Source organism: Lepisma saccharinum, chromosome 12, assembly GCF_977018435.1.
Source record: "Lepisma saccharinum chromosome 12, izLepSacc3.1, whole genome shotgun sequence".
Lineage (NCBI taxonomy): Eukaryota > Metazoa > Arthropoda > Insecta > Zygentoma > Lepismatidae > Lepisma > Lepisma saccharinum.
The window spans coordinates 31,970,440-31,995,241 of record NC_139240.1 but is presented as its reverse complement, the minus strand read 5'-3'; the positions used below and the strand labels follow the sequence as shown (position 1 = coordinate 31,995,241).

The 24,802-nt window shown below is 37.0% G+C and overlaps 1 protein-coding gene across 1 annotated transcript in view; it reads left to right on the top strand.

Moving 5' to 3' along the window:
* The window catches only part of LOC145995962 (uncharacterized), a 134,448-nt gene that overhangs the window by 84,859 nt on the left and 24,787 nt on the right, over nt 1-24,802 (top strand). The window contains exons 16-21 of the mRNA XM_083132036.1: nt 4,498-4,674; nt 6,665-6,768; nt 10,496-11,141; nt 14,186-14,346; nt 18,292-18,457; nt 23,566-23,756. Of these exons, the coding sequence (XP_082988162.1) occupies nt 4,498-4,674; nt 6,665-6,768; nt 10,496-11,141; nt 14,186-14,346; nt 18,292-18,457; nt 23,566-23,756 (1,445 nt within the window). The remainder of the gene's footprint in view (nt 1-4,497; nt 4,675-6,664; nt 6,769-10,495; nt 11,142-14,185; nt 14,347-18,291; nt 18,458-23,565; nt 23,757-24,802) is intronic.

Here is a 24,802-nt window from a genome sequence, read left to right as displayed (position 1 = left end):
GTCCAAACTCCTTCCTTGACTTGCATTGTAATCCAGCGTGAAAAAGGAAATGCCCAACTTGCGATCTATTTTCACCCAAAGCGTATTGTAGGACAGGTCATTAAACAACGTGGCAGTTGATAATCATTCGCGTTTGGAATTGAATTTCACTTTAAACTGTATATTTAGTCCCGATTAGCCCATCAGCATAACATGAACTGAAAACAAGCTTTATGAAACTGCGCATGTTCACATATCAAAATGGTAGATCGTTATTTACTCTCACGTTAATCGACGATTTAATGTTGGATTTAGGAGTATTCTCGATGTTAAACACCCACCCCTCCAAACGTTTTCCCCTTGAATAATGTCTTTTTAATCAGTCTCAGCAACCATTCCTACATTGAACACACTTTTTTTTTTTCCTCCACATGAATGGTTCTGAAGAAAGGTAAATTAAATTTACAGTTGTGCTTATTAGAAGGCGCAGAACATGAAGTTATTTTAACTCTTGTTTTGCTTTCTGGAGATCCAATTTCGTTATCAGATTCAAAACAATAACTTTTTTCTTCGGCGCCAGCTGCATCGTAAAAACAAAGAGACCGGCTGGAAGTTCGAGCAACAGGTGGCGGAAGAGAAAAGTCCCAGCATTTTAAAGATAACGCAACTGTCGAAGACGGAACTTTTAACAGCAGTGTAAAGAAGAAAGAAATGACCCTTGCTTTACGTTTTACCACGCAACAGACAATAATACGGGCAATATTTCCTATGCAGACAACAGCATTAAAAAAAAATATATAATAAATAAATTTAAAAAAACAACTGAATTCTGCAATTATCAACATTGCCGTGCACACCAGTGGCGGAGAATGAGCTGGGGAAAGGGGGGGGTCCCTTTTTGTTTTACTTGTTCTGTGGTTTTTGTTCGTTTTCAAGAATATATCCAGAACTGGTTGCCCCATTTTAGACGTCAAAGGAAAGGAAGAGGGATGGGTCCTTTTCCACCCTCGCCTGTAATCAGCCCGCATCAGCAAGAAAATCGTGGCTGAAACAATCTGCATCACACCCCCCCTCCCCCCATACGTTTCCTGACAGGAAAAGAGGGAGAAGTCAGTAAGCCAACGGAACACTTTTTTAGCAGATATTACGACATCGACACAATTAGGAAAACATATGAAGTGGGAAACGGGAGTTATGATGCACGTAAGGTCGAAGTAAACTTTTGTGGAAACCTGGATGACAACGCATTAAGCGGGTTGACGATCTTTAGTTCACCTATGTGGTTTTGATTATCTCTAACAGTTTCGCTTTTTTATGAAGTGTTGCAGGGAACAAAGAACACATTTTGAATGAAGTTGTCAGCTACAAGGCCGAGAGTTGCTCACTCACGGGAACCTGCTGAACTGGACAGATGGGTCAGACTTACAGGTGCCACACATCTGTATTTTCGAACATTCCTGCGATCTTATCTCTCAAGGTGGTGTATTTATCGATGAAAGAGCTTGACCTGCCATACACATTGGCAAAGACTGCAAGTCCAGCAGTCATTTCGGGCTGCTCCCACCCTTCCCCGCGAGTTTTCAGCAGCTCTTAGGACAAGGAAACAAAAGGTCGATTTAAAATAACATCAAAGCACATTCGATCTTCTCTTCTCGCCTATCCAAGAGAAAGCGTGGCAAAACAAGCCTGGCGCGTTGGTTGGGTAGCGGTCGTCGGGTGCGGGGTAACATTGGTGCACTTGAGGGAGGGGAGGGCAGAGGTCAAGTGCTATTGGATATCACTCAAGCCTGGTGTGGTGGTGTCTATTTTTAGTTCAGACCCAATTGTGAGCGGTAGAGCGCTCGTGAAGGAAATGAGTGGGGAAAAAAACAACGCATTTTTCGGCCGATTTCCTTCAATTTTTCAACTTTTTTTTTCAAACTTTTCTATCTTTTTCTAAATTTTTCACGGTTCCCGGGAAAAGGGTCGTTACTTCGAGAAGGTCGTTATACCCGGGGTCGTAGAATCGAGAGTTGACTGTATAAATGTTCCAAATCAGTGGTTCTCAACCTTTTTTAGTCCAGGACCCACCTTGAAGAATATTACTTTCCATGGGACCCATAAGCATGCGAGTGCCGGCAGAATTACTTGTAAGGATGTGCACCCAGTTTATAATCATATTTTTGCTAACATCGAGTACTTTAAGAAGCCCTCTTTTACGCTTGTTTAAACCAATTACAAATTCTTCATTCTAGAAAAATAAACATGTAATTTAAAATTACTGCAACTAATTTACTCTAGTGTAACAAAAACTACAGATATCCGATTCCCTCAAGTTAAACGTCGGAGAGATGCCGGTATAAAGCAATGGTAGAGCTCGAAGAACAGAAATGTAGAGTTTAGAACATGGGTTGAATTTAAATTGTTAATACAATATATCTTAATAATTTATATGTGATAGGTAGAGGCACATATTTTTAGTAAAATAAAATTTCAGTATTATAGTTGTGAAAAAATGATCAAAAGCCTTATATAAAATGACATTTTGGTTTTAAAATTGTGAACATAATCCAAAATTTGATTTAAAAACTGCACTTATTACTAGGGAACGGAACTTTATGTGCTAAAAAACTCAGAAATATTTATTTTTTATGTGTCATAAATGTTGAAAATATGTGATAAAAACAGGAAAATATGTGACAAAAATAAAAACATTTCGTAACAAAAACAAACTATAACATGCATTTTAAACACCTGAAATTAGTTTCTAAATGATTACCTCTTAGCGAGCTATTTTTTGGAAGAGTTGCAGTGGATCACCATAGTTTTTTTTTTCAAATTCTCCATTGTAAATCTGTGACGATTATCTCTAAAAAGCATCTTATATTGTGAGATAGATCGCTCCACGTCACAAGAAACAACTCTTGCATATTTGAAGCACGAAATGTCACTAACGCTGAAGTTTTCCAAAGCTTCATCTTCCTCTACTTCACCTCCTTCCAAAACACATGCAATTTGGCACAATGTTTGAAAACCTTGGTTTTTCCCCAAAAATTCTGTACATTTAGACATTTAGATCCAGTGACTTCTTTCAGTTTCGTTTCTACTGTACGGACTTCACCAATGGAAGCTGCCAAAGTTTTCGCGGACGATTCAAGCTTTCATATGGAATTAGAGAGAATGGACAGGTTTGTTGAGATGTATGCCAATTAGCCTTTTAAGGAGGGCTCCATCAACAGTTCTTGCAGAATTCTTCTTTGTCGAGATCATTTACAACAGATACAATTTTTTTCAAAGTTCTGGGCGTAACATCTGCATCGCATAACTACAGGTGTAGGGGGGGAGGGGAACCTCAGGATATTTTTGTTTAAAAATGTCTATTCTTCTAGGCAACTTGATAAAAACTTTCTTCCCATTTGAAACCAGTTTATCGACATTGGGATAAAGAGCTCTTATCTTTTCACATATTCTATGCAACGTGTGCACCATTTTGGGGTAGCTAGCGGCAAGACCACTGCATGTAAGCTGCAGCATCTGTCAAGAGAAGAACATTGTCAAATTTTATGCCTTCTGGCCACAATAGCTGCATTGCTTCATTAAAAAGCCTTGCTATCGTAGCCAGCCCCAGCTACTTACAGCTATTTTCTCCCAATAGGATCGTAGGCAAGGTGCCAGAAGTCTGCCAGCGAGGGTGTTCAAAGACAAAACAAACCTAGCACTCTCGATATGAAAGAGGTGCGGAGAATAAACATTTTTCCTTCGAGGATTTCGAGGTAGATGAAGTCAATGAGCGATTTTATGTATTTAAAATGAAAATTCGCAAAATATGTATTTACATACGGAAAACTGGAAAATATGTGTTTTTATGTAAAATAAAATTTGCTGTGTTGACATATAAGGCTATGATCAGAATTTTGGCAAAAATGAGGGTCTCTATCTTATCGCAGAAAAAACATTGATTTACCTAAAGTTCCTTTCCCTACTTATTACAATAATAAACATAGTCCTTCTAATACACATTTACGTAGTTTCCAGAGTATTAAGTTTATTCCTGTATTAAGGGGTCCATTCTTGCTTCTCAAATATTTACAACAATCAATTTTCCATGAATTGCATAACTCGCAGGATAATTCAAACTTCAGAAAGTGTCGCATCAGTAAATAAACTCTAAATTTCGTGTATAAGAGAGTATTTCACATTTTGCAGTTCATTTCACATCATTTTGTGACAAAACAGAGTAGTAAAATTCACCTCACACCTTTCAGAAACATTAGAAATTAACATTAGAATGTGTTATTTCACATTTCGTGTTTTCATCAAAAACTAAATTTGCGTACCCCTAGTAATAGGTTTTTAAGACAGTAGATAAATTTGCAAAACTGACAGTGACCCACCAAACACCCCCTCGGGTCCCAGCGGTGGGTCGTGCCCCCTAGTTTGAGAAACAATGTTCTAAATGCAAGTACGATTTTTACATTCATATTTGAATTAAAATAGTAATAATGGTGATAGTAAATATGCTACTTTTTTGTATTTCAGAGCAAGTGAACCTAACCTGCACTGAGTACAAGAAGGTTCAGTGTCACATTCTGGAGACAATTCAGCTTCTGAAGGCAGATGGCTTTCTGAATGAGAGCATCATCAAGGCTTTCTGTAAGTGGCTGGACTCTTCATTCAAGCAGAAGGGAAGCGGAGATGGAATGAGCAAGCTGTCAGGTAACCTGTTTGTTGCTTTCGAGTTCTATTTTTTTATATTTTACATAGGTTTTCTCCCCCTTTAGGCCAGTCACAACAATGAGGATGAATGATGATAAAATTAAATTTTTGAAGAGAATGGACTTCGCTTTTTTGTTGTTGTAGGTTTTCCCCCACAAAATTGTTTTTTTCTTGTTGATGTTTTTTTTTTACCCAAAATTAGTGTTGATATTTTAGCATACTTTTCTGCCAAACATACTTAAAATTATTCCCTTATTTTGCTTTTAAATAAGTTTATTAATTTGGTGGTCACATTGTCTACTCCGGCCTTCCAGATGCAGTAGTGGATCATCGTCAATTTGTATTCAAGGGATTTGAAGTTCGATACCCGGTGGAGCCACATAGTAGTTCAGATTCCAGTTTATACTGTACATCCAGTCCCAATCTGTGCTTCTCTGTGCAGAAAAGTGGACATTGAAAACAAAAGTCGAATACATGGCCTACACCTGTTCATGACAGTTTCATTTGTTGGAAATGATTATTGATTTACATTATTTCTCACATGACAAATGTGACAGCTCCCATGTAACAGTGGGTTCACGCTTGATCTCTGCCAAAATTGCTTGGTAACAGAAAATGTTTCTTACGAGACAAATGTTGATGTTACGGCTTCCATGTGACGGAGGTGTACTCATTCTCCCACCAGAACACTGTCGCTTTGCTCGTTGATGTGAAATGTTTCGATAGAAGGTTAGAAATCATGGAAACATCCATTTGCACATATTTTCATTTTGCTGTCGGAATTATTCTATTTATAACATGCGCCATAGTTTCTTCTTGTGATAAAATATTGGAAAACATGCATGTTATACACACATAAATGTGGTATTTTTTTTATTTTTTAAGCTTAAACCACAAGAACGTTGGATTTTCATGTTCTTAGTTTTCATGCACAAAATGTGTATAAATTTGCAAGAGAGGCCACAATTCACATTTTATGGAAAATTCACATTGCTTCATGCAATTTTGAATACATGAAAAATGTGTTTAAAACATGTCACTCTGCATCAACATTTTTTGCAACAAATTAACATATTTCACTGTTTCGTTTGTGCTAAATATCAAGGTCCCTAATGAAAGGACACTGAAGGGATGCTCAAACTCAGAGCAGGACTTGAACCTGGAATTATTGGTAGAGCCACATATTTATGGTGAATGAAAGATCAATATTTCGGTACAAAAATGCCATGTTTCGGGATCAAAAGCAGTACATAAAATGGCATTTCAGTATTAAAATGGTGAATAAAAACCTAAATTTCATTTAAAAACTACTTATTACAATATTTAAGTTTCACTTCTAATAGCACATTTATATGGTTATCAGAGTATTAAGTTTCTTCCTGTGTAAAGGAGTCTGTCTATCTTTGCTTCTCAAATATTTACAGCAAAATTAATCAATTTTCCATGATTTACATAATTCACAGGATAACTCAGACCTCAGAAGGTGTTGCGTCGTTAAATAAACCCAAGATTTTGTGTTTAAAAGTTCATTTTGTGACAACAAAACATGGTTGCAAAATGCACCTAACATCTTTCAAAAACATGAAAAATTAACATTACAGTCTGTTATTTCACGTTACGTGGTTTTGTCAAAATCGTTCTCTGTACATGGTTTGAGAATTTGCTATTGTCCACATTCAGTTGTGATTTTGTCTGTCATAAATAGGCAAGCTCTTCAATTTTATTGAAAAAGGCAGTTGATTTGGGGGGGGGAATGGCCCATCCTAAAGACAAAAGTAAACTAGGATCGTTTGTACACATCTTTCCTCCCCCTCCCCATATCCCCCCTCTCTCTCTCTTTGTGTCTCTCCCTTTTCCTTCCTCTGTAGCAACAATGTTCTGAATTTTTTCCTGAGTTTTTTTGTTTGGCATCATTAACCATGTGAAGAATCCAGTGCACATTGTTAAGTTGTAGTTAGATTCTGAAGTATTATTTTCCCTTCACTTCCAGACAAGACAAAGAAAACCATCACCTACCTGCATCATATGGGATGCCTCTACATGCTGAGCAGATCCATTCTCCATGCAAGGGAGGAAAGTGATGACAAACGGAAGGTGAGCAGAACTTTAATGAACCAACAAGATTTTTTTAATGAACTGGTTTTATGGTAGGCTAACTTATCTTTTTGATTCAAATTATAGTTATTGACAAAATGTAAATACCTCATGATCAAAATAAGTCTTTTGAATGGCATGACTGTAGCAAAGAATGGAGTTTCTGAGAGTGTTCTAGTACTCCAGTAGCTTTGCAGGCTTAATTTTTTCACCTGGGACTGAAGGACACACAAACAAATACATGCTAATATTTCATCTGGTGTTGTGGAAACCATTTAGATTCAGCACTATTGAATTCTTTATCACCATTGACTTCTGCATTGTTTATTTTGCTTTGAGCATAAATGTTTGTTTCCCTAAATATGTATCCCATAAATCATCCTGAAGGAACTTTTTCAGTACATCACAAGCTCTGGGAGAATCCCCTAATGAACGCAGAACAATGTTATTTACACCAGGCTTACCTGAAACTGGTAATTTCTTTGGCATTTCATTTTGAGAGCAGGTTGCCAACCATTCCCATTCTTCGAACTTACATCTTTTGGGGTATTTCAACAATTCCCCAATTACTTTCACTACTTTCACCAGAATGACCACTTTCACTTCACTTAAATTCTATAGGAATCACTCTCTTCGTTCCCGTCATCAAACTCCACATTTTCATCTTCGTCACTATCACAAAGCAAATCTTCTTAGAGACATGTTTCCAAGACGTAACAAATGAAGGTTTGTTTATATGAGAAATTACTGAAGAACAAAAGCTTGAATCGGCATGAAAATCTTAGCAGCACAAACATACATGTCACAGATTCAACAGATCGTACAACCTCTGCCATCTATTGTCAAAAGAAGATGATGAAAATGTGATGAAAATTGAGAGCTCGTCGATTCGACGACTAGGTATGCGGATGGGTTAATTACGCTTTTATCAGTGTTTAAATGGATTACTCTAACCAACTTCTTGTACAGGGTGTCCATAAAGTCTTTCCAACATTAAAAAACTTTATTACAAAGAATCTGTTACAGTGCAGCTGCATGGTGTGTGGCAAAAGAAAGAAAAAATCTGAAAGTTTATTTACCATGTCAATACACATCCACATGTGATCCCTTTGTCACCCAAAGAACTTGTAAAGTTATACTTGCTACTAGATGCATTTTGGAAGCTAACAGGGCGTTAATGTTTTAATTTTAGCAGAACTTACAAATTACTAAGGTGTCACATTGTTATGCAACACCTCAAGAACCTCAGTGCATGGGCCACAATCTGGAGGTGGAAACGTTGTACGGTTATTCCTCCAACTATAACATGGAAATCGTCCCAAACACAACGTAGGCTAAAACGCAGTTCAAACAGTTAATACGTCTTCCTTGATGCATAACACAACACTAGGTACTACTCACTACAAATCTACTTCCCAACACCAATTGTCAAAATGCACTTAATATTATTTTTCAAGTTTAGCAATATGAATTTCAATGACAGTCACCAATTTTGAGTGATAACAACAACCATATATTTATTCAAGAATTCTTGATGCCATATTAATAAGTAGTTTTCCAAAATTGCTGAAAAGTTTCAACTATTTTCTTCCAACAAGCTCAACATTTGTCTCATCAATATAGCATGCGTTCATTTTTCATTCACATAAAAGTATTTATTTGTTAATACAACGTAAGATCCAACAAAACTAGTAATATTACTAACAACAGGATTTAAAGCGGAATACAATTCCGTCGTGAGGCTTTTTTGGCAATTTCCTAAGTTTAATACTTCAGTTAAGCTGGACCCTGTGGCTGAGTGGTTAGCACATCGCAAATTAGCCAAGAGGCACAAAACGCGAATCAATTAATCAATCAAATAAATAAGAAAGAACTGTGCTGAAGGTGGAAAACGAATAAAAATGTTTAAGGCTTTATACTGTGTTTTTGCAATGTACTGTAAGTTTTCCCTGCACCAAACATTTAATTTAGGGCTATCTCTCTCAGGTTCCATGACGAAATGTGTATTACCTTAACCCCATTTTTGCATGTTGTGTCTGTTCACTTTCCTGGCGATGTAAAACATTTCCTCATCTGTAAAACACAATCGCCGAGGTCCTCATTGTCATGATTGGCCCTGGGCCTCCTCAATGGCATAGTGGTAACGTCGCCGCCTTGTATGTTCGATACCCAGTGAAGGCAGGCACATGGCACAGTGGTTCGTATCCCAATTGAAACTGTAGGTCCAGTCCCAATTAGCCTTTCTGAACACAAAGTGGACTTAGAAGAACAATTCAGTTCATTCATAATTGATCAATTATAAAATCTGTCACAAAATCAGCATGACGAGGTCAGTCATCTTGCACTATCTTCACTTTATGCACATACAAGTGAAGTCACTTGTGTAATATTCTTTGTACTCTGAGCTGGGGATTTCTGATATGAGATGCATGACAAACAGATTTGGAAGGGCTTCGTAGAAATGCTTCCTGCACAACCTCAACTCTCTCTTCACTGATGAATGGTCGCCTTGTTCGTAGATGTGGAAAGCACAGTTCTGTTCTCTTTAAACTTGTCACACCACGTGACGATTCTTTTTTTTTAATCAGGTAGTGGTCATCCATAGTCCCTCCTAAAATTTCGCTGACTTGGTCTCATGACATCATAAAACACAATGAGCTTTCTCCTGCACTGATGCCATTTTCAGTTCCAGTGATTGCAGCACCTCTTATACCAACTAAGCCAAGAAAAATAATGATCATACAGTGGACCTTACCATAAAAATTGCCGTATTTTTGTGTGGTCCTATAGAGCAAACCAAAATCAATTCCTCTGACAATATAATCAAGCTACAAGTAAATGAAAAACACATTTAAGTACACTGTATTAAAACACAAAATCACATACATGTGTAGCAACTAGGGTGGGATAAAATTTTATCCAGAAATCGGATTTTCTGTATATCTGAATTATCAGGATATTCGGATTATCCATATATTCATATTATCCGAAATGTCCAGATAACCAAATATGAGCATTATACGAACAGTTTTATCATTTATCCATTTTACAAGCTATCCACATATTCTTTTATTCATCACTTTCGTATTTCATTGTATGGATTTTCAACAAATCTGTTCTATCCGAATTATCTGTTGCATCCGAAACAAATATCGGATAATTTGAAATCTGGATAGCTGTTATCCAGATTTTATGGCCATCCCTAGTAGCAACATTATTTTTAATGTAGGTTGATAATGTTTTCAGCAGTATCCCATACTCTTGAGCCATGTCACTTTTCTTCCTCACACCCCTTTCCACTTGTCTTAGAACTTGTTCTTTTTCTCTAATGTGAATCTAATATATGCACCACGCTTCAACAATGCAAGGTATGTATCCTGATTTATCACAACTGAGGGCAGATAAGAAAACCTTTGTCAAATCATTAGCTAGTGGATATTCAAGGACAAACACCTGCACACAAAAGGGGTTATTGAGGAGAGGATTGAGGCTGCACACCAGCAAATAGAGACTTTCTCTTCCCTAAGGCTGTCTCTGGATAGCTGCATTCGAATTATCCAACTGTAAGGTTCGAACATTCGAATGACACATGAATTTTCAGCAATGGTTCCAATAGGAGTTTCAAGGGGAATAAACTTCTGTTTGTATTACAGAATCATTTGAATTATCAAAGTCCACTCTGTGTGTGTATATATATATGACTTGACAATGTTTTTCTTTGTTGCAGACTCTGTTTTCTCAGCTGTTCCACCTGAGTTGTGAAATTGTGAAGTTGGAGTCAATGTCTAAGTTCAGCGTGGCCGTACACGAACTGGTCCAGCAGACTCCGTGTCCTCCGCAGAGCTATTTCGCATCCTCTCATGCAGAGATCTGTAACGAGGCACCGCAGAGGGAGAAAGTTATCATTCCTGCAGAAGACACTGATGTCCGCAGTTTGGCCTCCTTCAAGGTGATGGTGAACGTGCTAGAACTGTGCCAACAGAGGGACGAAGCCTGGCTGGAGAAAGAAGTGGATTATGTGGATAAGCCGCTGTCGATAAAACTGAAGCCTATCGAGCAACTCACCGCTAATTCAAACTGGAAAGTCAAGAATGTTGCACCACCTTGGCTGCAGGAGCTCAACCGCAGGCACAAGTTCCTTATTAAAAAAGTTGTTGACGAGTGCTTCAGGTTGTGCGACAGCAAGAACCTGCAGGAGAAGGAGTTGAGGATGTATCCACAGTGGCACATCTTGCAGCATAGGATGTATGAAGAGATTGGGGCTCTGCAGGTGGTGACGGAGATGGACCTGCAGGAGTGCGTGATCAAGAATCTACTACTCATTCAGAAAAGACTGAGCTGGTTGGAGAGGTCTTTGCAAGACTGGAAGAATGGTGAGTGAAAGTATGATCTAATGTTTTGATTGGTTGATTTGGTCCATTTTTCTTCATTTTTCTACCACTTTGGTTAATCGCGAAAGTGAATGAACACAACACAAGCCACAGAGAATTATACTGGCTATGGGTCCAGACACCAAAGCCTCGTTAGTCCGTAAGAATGTAGTACATGGAAGTGACCAAAGTAGGCCCAAGCTGGTAACAGTTTTAACCAAAGCAATACTTTGAAATTGTAACAATTAAGAGTAGTTAAGAAGTTTTTAAAGTTTTCTGTTGCATCTAGAACATATTGCACTAAAGTATGGATTATTTATTGATATATCTATGGTCACATATTTATAGTGAATGTTAAGATTTCGGTACAAGAACTAGGCACATTTCAGGATCAAAAGCAGTATATAAAAATGGCATTTCGATGTCAAAATACGGAATGTAATCATAAATTTGGACCTGTAACCAGGATAATCTTATAAGGCTTGTGTTGTCCCTATGTTTGTGGTTGATTCTTCATCCATTTTATGTTATCACCATTCATCCTCATGTTCACGATTAGCCAAACTGATCAAGAAAGCAAAGTAAAAACTAAATCAGTGAAAATAAACATTTCCATTCTGATACCACATTCATGTAGTTATCAGAGTAGTAATTTATTTCTGTGTTAAAGAGTAAATTTTTGCTTCCCAAATATGTACAGAGAAATTTACCCTAGCTTACCCGATGGGGGGAGAGCTATCAGGCCCCCCCACTTCTAGATTTTCAATTTTTCAAGTGAAAATTTTTATGAAAATTTTTATATAAATTGCATTGTTTCATAGGGTGTTCCAAATTTTTCTGCATTATTTCTGTTTAGAAAGACGTAAATGTAATGTTAAAAGGAGCCAAGTGCCATCTTTAAATGCATGTCATTCGAGACACTCATGCCAGTGACAGTGTACAATTGGATGGTAATGATGGTATTTTTTGTAGTTATTATACTTAATATGTAACTGCACCAGTATAAACAATAAATCATTGAAGAAAAAATGTGTGATTTTTGCAAGTTTTAATGAATGATACAATATGAGTGTCACTCATTCAATAATTGATTATTAATTTTTATAAATTATGATAATTTTTGTAATTGTTATAATTACTAAATAATGAAATGTATGTAAACAAGAAAGGAAGCAGTGATTCGATAACAAGATGGTTTCTTGAATAATTGTGATGGAAAAAAAGGGTACACCCCACCCCTCCCCTGCCCCAGGTAAGTAAGTTTCTCATATGGCACAGGTAAGCTACGGTTAATCAGTTTTGCATAACTCCCAGGATAATTCACACTTTAGAAATCATTGTGTGGGTATGTCCCCCTCGAGTGAAAGGGGGGAGTGAGAGAGAATTTGTGTGTGTGTGTGTGCATAAATGTGTTTTATTGAACTTAGATCACCATATTACCGTTATTTTATCAATATAGACGTAATTTGCAAATTTCATCTACTTTCCAATGTAGCATGCCTGCCTTATTTATTTATTGAGAAAATTTCAGATACAGCACAGGTGGCCACTTTACACTGAAATTGTCAACAATGAGAAAGCAATAATTATAATAAGCATTAAAAATAAAAAAAATAAAAAAATAATTAAGAGTAACAAAACAACATAAAAGTGAATAGCAAATTAACAAAAAAAATAAGTAAAATATGGCACTATGTGATATTAATTACAAGCATTTCTTCTGAAAGAAGACCGAAAGGCAAACTAGGAGGAAAATATATCAATACTTGAAGAGAGATCATTGTATTGTGCTGCAAGTCTGTAAAAGAGAGATCTTTTTTGAATTTCTAGTCTAGGTTTTTTTGTATAAAATAATCTTGTGTTGCGTGTTGTGCGCATAAGTACTCGAAAGTGGAATTCCTCAAGAAGCGTGTTGCAGCAGATTTTGCCATTCACAATTTTGTATAAATAACTGAAATCATTCTGCAAACGTCGCTGATAAGCAGTTTGTAAGTTTAGAAAAGACAGGAGATGCGGAGATGAAAAATTGCGTAATGAGGGAACCCTGTGACGAACTATAGCTAGGAAGAAGTGAAAGACTGAATCGATTCTGGAGAGGTGAGTGGGACACGCCATGGACCAGGCGGGAGAGCAGTATTCTATTATTGGGGAGATGAATGATTTGAAGTACAAGGTGAGGGCTGAGATGTCACTAATTTCAGTGAAACGGTAGAGTAAACCTAAGAGACGCATAGCCTTTTTTGTGGTGAATAAAATATGTTCCTCAAATGTGAGCTTTTGGTCAAAAACAATGCCTAGGTCTTTGTGAGAGGATACTGCTTTGATGTTATTGCCAGAGATGGAGTAAGATGACTTTAACAGATTCTTCTTGAGAGAGATAGTGAGAGTAGTACACTTGTCAGGATGTAATGTAAGGTGTCATGTCAGGCACCAGAAAGTAAGTGTTGCTATGTCATTCTGAAGAAGATGAGTATCGTCAGAAGTGGAGATTTCTCTCAAAATTTTACAGTCATCTGCGAAAAGAAGGTAATTGCTAGGTCGGCAAGGTCATCGACGAATAATATGAACAAGAGAGGTCCTAGAACACTACCCTGTGGAACTCCAGAGAGGACAGGAAGAAAGTTAGAAACAGTTCCTGGAAGAACGACACGTTGTTGGCGATCGCTAAGGTAATCTGTGAGAGGGGTTAGAAATTTGCCATGAATGTTGAATCTATTGCATAATTTGTGAATCAGAAGACAATGACTAACAGTATCAAAGGCTTTGGCCAGATCAAAGTATATTACATCTAATTGTGAATTATTTGAAATGTATTTCATAGCATGTGAGAGTAAAACAGACAAGTTTGTAAGACAGGAGCTACCAGGAAGAAAACCATGTTGCTTAGAGCTTAAGTACGGAGAAACAAATTTGTACAGTCTGTCTTTGATTACTTTTTCACAGATGATGTACAGAGGAGAGAGTAAGGAGATTGGTCTGTAAGACAATGTGTGCTGTTTGACAGTAATTGATATCATTCCATTGTCCACTTTATTTTTGCTTTGCAGAGCATGTAAAATGGAGTCCTCCTGAAGTGCCTCAAGATTCCCAGGTCATATTTAACAAATGGATCGACACCAAGCTGAGAGTCTCTGCAACCGTGATGGAACTCCAAACTTTGTTCGCAGCCTATGTACCGCAGATGGGTGCAACGTGGCCATACAGAAATGTAAGTTTGTTTCTTTATATTTTTTTTTCTCAGAACTTACTGAATTCCAAACATACTTCAAAATACTACTAAGTAAGATATGGGACAGATTAATCGGTACTGTAGCGTTATTGGCCAATATAGGCCGATCGGTGAAATTACCAATAATTTTACCAACACGATATATCTATAAATATCTTCTAATGTAGTGCAATATTCTGCCATTATATTATAATTTTTATGGATATAAACATATAATCTCCATTTTGCACTTTTAAAAAGTAAATGTCTAAATATGCAGCTTCTTTTTCATTGTAAAATACATTCATTAAGGGGGTCAGTGAACTATTCAGGTTCAACGAACATTTGAAATTTTGTATTGAATCTGTAAATTTTATACAGTGAAATATCAGTTCTACATTTTATGGGGGATAGAAGGATAAAAACCGAGAAAAACTTATTATTGAAATAAAATTAAAATGGTAAAATTAAGTACGCAAAGAAAGAAAAGGAGTATTACATATACACTAAAGTTTGCTGTATTGCACTAATCTGTTCTAAATCGTTATTGTAAATTCACAAATTCACGAGAAATAGACTTTGAAGGTGGCAGGGGGTGTGGGGGTGAAAGGGGTACGAGCAAGGTTTATCTGCTTAATCCATTCAACCAATTCTCTGCCAAAAAAAACAAAACAAAAAAAACATGCAGAACATTAGGACGTTTATCTCGATCTTATGTTTACTGTAACTCTCGTTTCCCACCTTATACATTTTCCAAACCCCGCCAATGACAAAATTTGCCAGAAGCCTGTCCCGTATGCCAGTCAACCTCTCCCTCCCATCTTCCTTGCTTTTGGAGCAGACTATTCATTCACCATGCGACCTTGAACTCATACCTTATGATCGGGGAACAAAACGATGGTCATTAAATGCTGCTTTCTCTAGCATTTTAACATATTCTAAAAGCTTGACTCGGGTGTCTTTGTTGTGCCTCACCCACAAAAACATATGTGGACAATTGAGAACATGGCTCAATCACTATTCCCATTTCTTTATCTACTTAATCGTTCCTAGTAGAAGGGGGAAGGAGAGAAGGGGAGCAGGGGGGGGGGAACTTGCTTGGAAAACTTTCCTTTCTTGTTTGCCAGGAGAAAAGTAGAAATAATTTGCCAATCCCAGTTATCCGAAATGTTTTTTTTTTTAGTAGTCAGCCCTAATTCTGCCATCTTTTCCTGCCTACAACGTTCTTTATTTTTACAAATACTGGCCCAAGGGGGAGGGGGGTATGATCCCCACCAACCCCCCCTTGGGCACGCCACTGTGTAGGGCTATGCAATAATTTCACAAAGCAGCATTCTTTTTAATGCAGCTATCTGCACACGAAATATAGCTCGTGTGTCCCTTACAATACAATAATACTTCCCCCTTTCTTTCTGTAACTTGGTTCAGGAATAAGCAAGCTGCTCACTAAAAAAAACCTCAAAGCTAAACCAGCTTTTCTCGTCTTCAACGAGTGCTTTATCTTTAAAACGCACAGAACATTCTATTCTGCCACCTGTGCGTTGGTGCCAGTCTGTCTGTAGGGAGGCTGCTACCGGCGCCAGTGTTATGTCTAGCTCTTACAAAGCAGTCCCTTGTCTATATCACTTCTGCAAGCAATGACTCATTCAACATAAAGGATGCAATTTTTCGTTCCTCTTGCTTCTGATAAACAAAACCGTAAGTCTTATCTTGCGGATAACACAAGATTAATCCTTTTGAACACTAGAGTCAGAGGCGTTGCCAGGATTTTTGAGGGGGTGGGGTGGGGTTACGTATAATTTCTTTTTTACCTCCCCGATGGCTTCGTGGTAACGTCATCATTTTGTAATCAAGGGGTTTGGGTTAGATACCCGGTGGAGGCACATAGTAGTTTGATTACCACTTTAAACTGTAGGTCCAGTCTCGATTAGCCTTCTGTGCATAAAGTGGACTTAAAAGCTTCAGCGGACGAAGCCTCGCGTGCCTGTATTCCCGTTGAAGCTGGCACCTTTGCAAGCCTGTGCTTTTCAAACTTGCCACTAGTACAAAAACATCGTAGCTCAAGAACGAATTGTTGTAGAGAGAAGAAAATTAGTTTTGTTTTCTTCTTAAACACAGCACTTTTAGCGGAGGTAAAATTTATACATTGTGCCTCCCAATAATTTGGGTTAACCAAATTTCAAGGGAAGCACGACAAAATACCACTCTATGTGGATATGTAATGCTTGTGCCACAACTTTGGAAAAAACAAAACAAATTACAGCGTTTGAAAATTTTGCGTAATTACAGAATTTCACTTCTAGCGTCGGCCCTATGGATGCTGGATGGACATAATTTTGAAGATAACACATTAATATGAGGATATGTAATGCTTGTGTCGCAACTTTGAAAAGAAAAAAGAGGAAGAAAAACCTGAAATTACAACATTCTGAAATTTTGCGTACTTACGAAATTTCGCGTACTTACGAAATTTCGCTTCTAGTGATTGCCTTGTGGATGCTGGATGGACCAAATTTTGAGGGAAGCACAAAAAAGACCACTCTATGAGGATATGTAATGCTCGTACCGCAACTTTGGAAAAAGAAAATAAACGAAATATGATTATTTTTTTGTCATCAGCATTCTCTTCTCCATGGTCTCAGTAGCTTCTATACCAAGTTTCACGGGAACCCGATGCTTCAAATAGAATCCAGAGGGCTCTGAGTAGGGGAATTTAATTATGATCATCTGGTACCTCTATATTAACCCATTAACTGCGGCAGAGCTATATTAGACACTCTAAAATTGGGCCTTTTTTGCGGAGCATCTATATATATACCGCGTTTGGTAGAACCTGTCCCGCTTCCCGCGCTAGGGAGCGCTCAACAGTTTCGGTGTCAATGAGAAACGAGGAAAAAATCGTCTGCTGGGCAGCGAGGAGCGAATGAAAGCCAGAAGAGAGGTGTTTACGTAGACGCTGTTGCGACGTTGCGTATTTTAATTGGCTGCCTGGCTTTGACTTTCCCCAGCACGGAAACTGTTGAGCGCTCCCTAGCGCGGGAAGCGGGACAGGTTCTACCAAACGCGGTATAGACGGTATTTAAAAATTAATGGTTCTTGTATTGCGGCAAGTCATTTTTATAGACATCACTTTTTTGTGATATTATTTGTCTATGTGGGCTATTCGCAATCAAAAAATCCATTGTTGATGCTTTGTCATTTCCTGAAAAAGAATTTTTCCAATATGGACTTAGAGCCATGGTGGTGTAGTTGGTAGGGTGTCTGTCTGCAATGTGGGAGATGAGGGTTCGATTCCTGGGATGGGTGTGCTGAGGTTAGAATTTTACCAGCCTAGTCCCTGGGATATCAGCTCTGGGGATCACACAGCCTCAAGTCATTGTGTACCTGGGGGCAACCCTGAAGGGTAAAGGTGGGCAGATCATGCTGCTGATCCCATCACCTCCAAAATGGCCTAGATCGAGAATATGTAGTGGAGGTCTAAGGCCCTATCCCCACATACCCTAAATATGCCTTCAAGACATAGTGTTGTCTGCAGAGAGAAAATTACCTTTGACCTTACCTAATATGGGATGTTTATTTGCGGCATAGTCTATATATAGATTGTTTTCCTTAGCTTCAATTTGCAGTAATCTTTTTATACTTTGTTTTTGCATTATTTACGATGACGAATTTGAGGTTGCATCTACATATAGATGATTTGTTTTTTGGTCGCACTTCTCTTCAACGTTGCTGCAGGGAAAGGGTTAATTAAACAATAAACAAAATGGCATAATTTTTTGCACTCAATTATAGGCTATTTATAGGTAATTTTATCAATTGATAGATGCATAAATGTGCATATATTCACCACTACAGATAGAATAGATTGAACTGCTCTGTCTTTATTTTTTTACACTGTTGATTTGTAGTGCTGCTACTATAGGTGCGTGCATTTTGTCTTTCCAGACTTCCATTGAGATTCTGACTGAATGGATGGAGTTTGTGGACAAGCTGAGTCAGGTGGACTGTGATTTCTGGAACACCCTCCCCGATTTGATCTCAACATGGACCAGAGTCATGGAGAAATCGGCTGTGGAGTATGCCGAGGTCATGAAGAACCATATTTTGGAAGGTATGTGTTTATTACGGCTGAACCTATACCGATGTATTAGTATCAGCTGATACCAGTGGTATCACCTTATTTAAACATGTATAATGCAAGTGCGTCTAATGCGTACCCTGGTTTGTGATGGGGGAAAGCGACAAACAATTATATATCTTATATAATATGCAGTACAATTCAGGTTCAAGAAATGAAAGCCATACTTTTTTTTTATGCAGAACTGGCCTACGTGACGGTGAAAGCCAGTTTGCAGAAGGCGGGTAGTTTCAAAACCTTGTCCTTTCAATCCTGAAGGGGGGTGGACAAAGTTCCATGTACTGTTTTTTTTTTTTTTTTGTTTTGTTTTTTTTTCCGAATCGCCTATGTAAGGGATCTGATTGAGTAACGGGGGTTGGCATTCTTACTTTTTGTGGCGCAAGAGGAGACCTTTGGAAGGTTCTTCAATGCCAATAGAGTGGCTGAGCTAGTCAAATGGCTAGCGGTCACGGATCTACCATTTTCTTACATCGAAATACATAGATAAGTCCACACAATTTTTCTTGATCCGTTTGGTGACAAGCCAATGCTTAGTTTTCGGTGGACATTTGTATTATTCTTAGAGAAACGCCGTATCCGAGGGAATTAAGGGACGCGTTTAATTACAAGAATATTCTAATCGTTGGTGACAAGCCAAGTACTAGGGATGGGACCGATTAATCGGTAGTCTATCGGTATCGGCCGATATAGGCATATTGGTTTATCGGTAAAATTGCCGATTATTTTACCGATCCGATATATCGATAAATATCTTATAATTTAGTGCAAAATTCTGCCATTTTGTTGTAATTTTTATGGATAATCTCGATGCCCTACTTTCTAAACAAGTAATTGTCTTAAATATTCAACTTCTTTTGCACTGCTGTCACCTCGAAACACACATTTATTAAGGAGATCATTTCAGGTTCTTCAAGGACCATTTCTAACTTTATATCGGATCGGTAGAATATCGGTTATGGGTATCGGTAAATTTTATATCGGTACTTTATCGGTATCGACCAAAATTTCATATTGGCCCATTCCTACCAAGTACTTTGTTGCGCGGAAATATTAGTTTAAATTTGTAGATTCAACACTGTCAAGGTGTCCGGTGTTTATTTAATCTGGGATTAAAGGGACTGTGACAGGGTGGAAAAAGAATCGTATCAGTTTTGTTTTTATATATTTTCAAGAACAGCGCATAATTAATTGTATTATTTTCCTGTAGTTTACGGTTATTACAAGCATAAGAAAACAGTTTTTTCTTTGTGACGTTTCAGGAGAACACACGCTCCTTTCATCAGACATTTATTTTCATTTTGACTAAAGATACAGTTATAACAATGGTTAGTAATTTTTTAAACAAAAAGAATCTGTTATATAATGGATGTTGTCAATGTTACATTGTTGTAATATAGCAACTTAACTGTGAAATAAGCAGTCTGTTTTATTTTTATTTCAGATTTTTTTAAATTATGAATCCCAAATATCATCAGGTAATTCAAATTCATCATTGTTTTCACAAAGTCTCTTGATGTTTTCTGTTACATTAAATTTTAAAGATGGTGGCTTACTCCATTTGTGAAAAAGAAAACTCCATACTGGATCTATGTTACCATTTTCATTATTTAATTTATTCCAGTGTTCTTCTGCAATGAACGAAGCTTCCCAGACATTCAACTCTGTGTTTCCCATTAATCTTTTTAAAACCCTTCTCTTTTTAATCAAATGCTTCTCTTCGATGATATGAGTTGACAAATCTGTTCTTGGGTTTAGATTTATAATGTCCAAATCGTGTTCGTGCCATCTTATTGCCATTTTCCTTGCTGTTTGTCCCACATAATCTTTTGAACATGAACAACTTATATTATATATTCCTGTGGTTTCCACATCTGGTAGAGAGTTTCTCATTTTGAATTCATTAAATGTACATTCCAAACTTCTTGGTGATTTAAAAACAATTTTGAAATTAAAACTTCTAAAAATTTTGGCAATTTTATGTGAGAATCCCTTGTGGAATGGAATGCACACAAATTTCTTTTCAACAGATTTTTCATCTTTGTCTGTATTTCTCTTTTCCTTTAGTTTTCTTGCAACTTGTTTTTTGATTTGGTTTATTCTGTTAGTGTGAAAGCCATTTTCTTTTGCTATATTAAAGAGCCTTTCTTCTTCATTTTTGATATCCTCATTATTAGAACATAGTCTTTGTGCTCTCAGGAAATAATTTAAAAATATGTTATCCATTGTTATACGCGAATGTTCTGATTTGGCATGGATGTATTTTTCCCCCACTAATCTTTTCCTAATAACCGTAAACTACAGGAAAATAATTCTATCATGCAAGCAATGCGTACATACAAGAAAAACTAATTAATTGTAATTTCATTCAAGTTTAGTCTATTTTTGCATGGCAATTTTCATTATAATCAAGAAAGGGAGGGAATTAGAGAAACATGTCATGTATGCTAGTGACAAGCTAGATACATTTTTTAACTAGTACTGCTGGTGTAGGCCAGTGTACAGTATTTCAATTAAAGAGGATCTTGTCATTTGTTATGTGGGGGTTATTTCATATGTAATTCTTTGTACATATTTAATCAACGAAATAAATAGTATTTTTATATATTTTTAAACTGAACGTCTGGGTATCATTGAGATAAAAGAACTGAGTTTTCCCTAATATCCATGGAAAGAATATGGTAGTTATTCTATGTCTTTATATTCGATTGAACCGTTTTTGTTAGTTATTGAAGTGTTATGCTAATTATTTTGCCTGGGGAAGTAACGAAGACAAGTAACAGGTCGGGCCAAGTCAGGTTATTTTCCCCAGGAGAGAAATAGAGCAAAAGAACAGCAACACTTTTCTCGGTGTCAAGAAACATTCCGTTACAAAGTGAAAGATCATGGGGATGGCCATTTCACTTTAATTTATTATTATTACTACTACTAGAGAAATCCAACCTGGTAATTTGTATTTCTGCTTGTTGGTATATATGTGTTACACAGTGACATAGTGAAAATGTGTTTTCATGTCGGCTGTCCAAATTATTCCGTTCATAATACGCACCACAGTTTTTCGGGACAAAAAAGTTTTGGAAAAAAGTGCACATTATACTTGCGTAAATATGGTATTTACCGCTACTTTCCGAGTGTTTTGATTGTTCACAAAAATGCCACGTGACGTTTTCACGAAGTCTAATTATCCCGGAAGGTAAACAGAATTTGTAGTTTCCTTCTACAAGGGAGAGTAAAATGAGAACCTTAGAAGTCCGACAAAAATTACAGGACAGACTGTACTCAATTCAAATTTACATACGGTATCGACATAATGACCTCAATGCTTCAACACTGACCTAGTGGCCATCACAACACCATTTTTGTCATTTTAAAGATGGTGCCTCCTGAATACACATGCACCACGAAGAGCAGTGGTTTCTTGCCCTCTGGAAGCCTAAAACTTGGACATTTCTACGTCAAATGAGATGAGGACGTTCGACAACGGCCTCAGTCTCCTTGCAGATGGGTGGAAAGACCTTCGCGGTGGCTCATGAGTGACTGCACGTGCATCCTAAATATTCTTATTCTTGAGGTACACAGGTACTAACTTAGTCTTGAAAATATATGTGGATCAGCAATGGGTCTATGCTAAAATTCAGCAAACTTATGCAACTTTACATACAAAAATCTACTACATTTAGGGTTTTCATTTGACTGTCCCTAGTATTTTCTACTAATATTATGTAAAAATATTATTATTTTATATTCTGATGTAATATTTTAATATTAAATCAAACTTCTAGTTAATTAATGCTTATAATTGAAGTGAAATGGTCGCTTACTAATATTAGTCAATATTTTGAACAAACTTTTAGTTGTCATAATTTTCAAGTCACCATCACCATCATTGTTCCAATCGTGTCCTCTTCTCCTAACACTCTCTGCTATCTGCTCTTTCCAAAGCAGAGACTTGGACAATGACAGAGAGACAAAAGAAAGATGCAGGCAGTTGAAGCAAGTCTTTTGCACACACTTCAACGAAACATCCTAGTATTTCACTTTACCAAATAGCAATTACAATTTTGATAACTTCAATGAAACTCGGATGTCACTATTTAAAATTTCCATATATTTTATCAGTTATTGATCTACTGTCTTTTGTTTCTTTATCGTTGCTATGGTCAAAATGTATATAGGAGTTTATACATTATAATTTTACATTATCAATAATGTGATCATAATAAAATTATACATCACGTTTTGCTAACAAAATAGAAATTCATAACACAAATATATCGTGCATATTAAACACACAAATTAAACAATAAATAATAAATTAAATAAATGAACATCTTTGGATCAGTCACAGAGTGGAGATGAAGATTGAGAAGATCCGACAGCTTCAGGACAGTATAGATCAGGGCCAAATGAGATGGCTCGGACACATGAAGAGGATGGATGCAGAAAGACTACCAGTAAGAGCTTACCATACACAAGGAGTGGGAATGAGGCCAAGTGGGAGACCAAGATGTTAGTGGAAAGAGCAGATAGTGGAGAGTGTTAGGAGAAGAGGACAAGATTGGAACACCGTAGAAAGAGAGGAGTGGTGGAAGACCCGGAAAAATGGAGAGGCTTGACTTCTATCCCGACCCAGCCAGAGGCAGGAAATGGCAAAGGATGATGAAGCATTTTATGAAAAATATGATTGATATCCTAACATCAGTATAATGTTAAATGAAGGAAGTCTTAATTTCTTTACAAATCGAGAATACATAAATACGTAATACTTTGTATGCCATAAAGTAGAAAAATGGTATAGTTGTGAAGCATTATTTTTATAAAATCCAAGTTGTGCAAAAGCAAAGCTCATCAACCAAGAATCCAATGCAAATACCAAATTAATAAGTAAATATGCATTTAATGTAATTCCCTTGAAAATCAGATTCAGGAGAGTTTAGTAAGTAAATTGAAATTGATACTTTCCAATGGCACATATAATCTATTCCCATTCAACCCTAGTTTTATTAGTAGCTACACTTTTTTTTGAGAGATGACGTTTTCTGAAATGCGTTCAAATTTAATACAAATTAACTATTTTGTTCCAGTATGGAAAGTGCCTGTGACCCGTAATGACTTGGAGCCAAACACAGAGCTTAAGAGTGTTGAGCACTGTCAACAGATAATGGCAGCCGTGAAGAAGATGCACCTTGTACTCTCCTACGTCCTCCACATTTCAGATCCAAGAGCTTACGTGGAGAAGCACATCCCAATCATTGACGAACTTGGGAAGCAGATTGTAAGTAGCATAAGAATTTGTTACACAGATTAAAATTATATTTTGATATGTACTGTTCATAGATATACATGTTGTATTTATACATTTTCTCTTTGTGTATTCCATAATTTTATTTTAGTTCTTCGTCTGAGGAAGACCTGATGGAGGGTAGAAACATTACTTGTAAAGTGCTTTTAATTCTTAATATACTGCCTTGGTCAGCAACTTTAGTGTTTTTTAATATGGAAACAAGGCTTAATTATATTACCATGAATATTTGGAAAACTAAAATTGTATTGAGTTGTGATTGAGATTTGTTCAGCTTTGTGTCTTAAGAATTGCATTCTTGTGTAAAGTTTCGTAAAAATATTAAATAAGTAATGTGGATATTTTCCTTTTAGGATGAAGTTTGAAACATTAATTTTTACCTGCATTCATAGCTAAAGCAAGTCTAATTCTCTCATTAAAGAGCAGCTTCAGATTTAACTTAACCAGCCTTTTGGTACGGGCTTTTCATTAAATAAAAAATATTTATTTTCTTAATTGCTAATTTCCAACTTTACCTAAGTAAGGGTAGATTAAATAAAGGTTAAGGAAAACAAACAAAAAAAATCAAGAAAGAGTTATGGAAAAGTGGAGAATATTTGATTTGTTATTTTGGTAGACACCCTGTCAAACTACCAGCACCGAAGAATAAACGAAGCAGTTGCACCCTACCATCTAATCCCAGATGCCATAACCTCAGTTAACAGAGGCAGTGGTGCTGGCCCCATGGCGGAGTGGTTAGCACATCATGCTATGATTCCAGGTGTCCCTGGTTTGAATCCTGGCCTGGGCATGGAAATTTATGAGTGTCCATTCATCAATTTCATCATATCATCACTCATCCCCATCTTTGCAAATTAGCCAAATGTGGCACAAAAAGCAAAGTAAAATAAAAGCAAACACAGAGGCAGTGGCCCTTTGAAATCAATCGGAAAAGCAATTCAATTCACAATGCGGAAACAATAAACTCTACGTGTGCAATATTAAAACCACACCTATCATGAGATTGTTTCAAGTTGTAT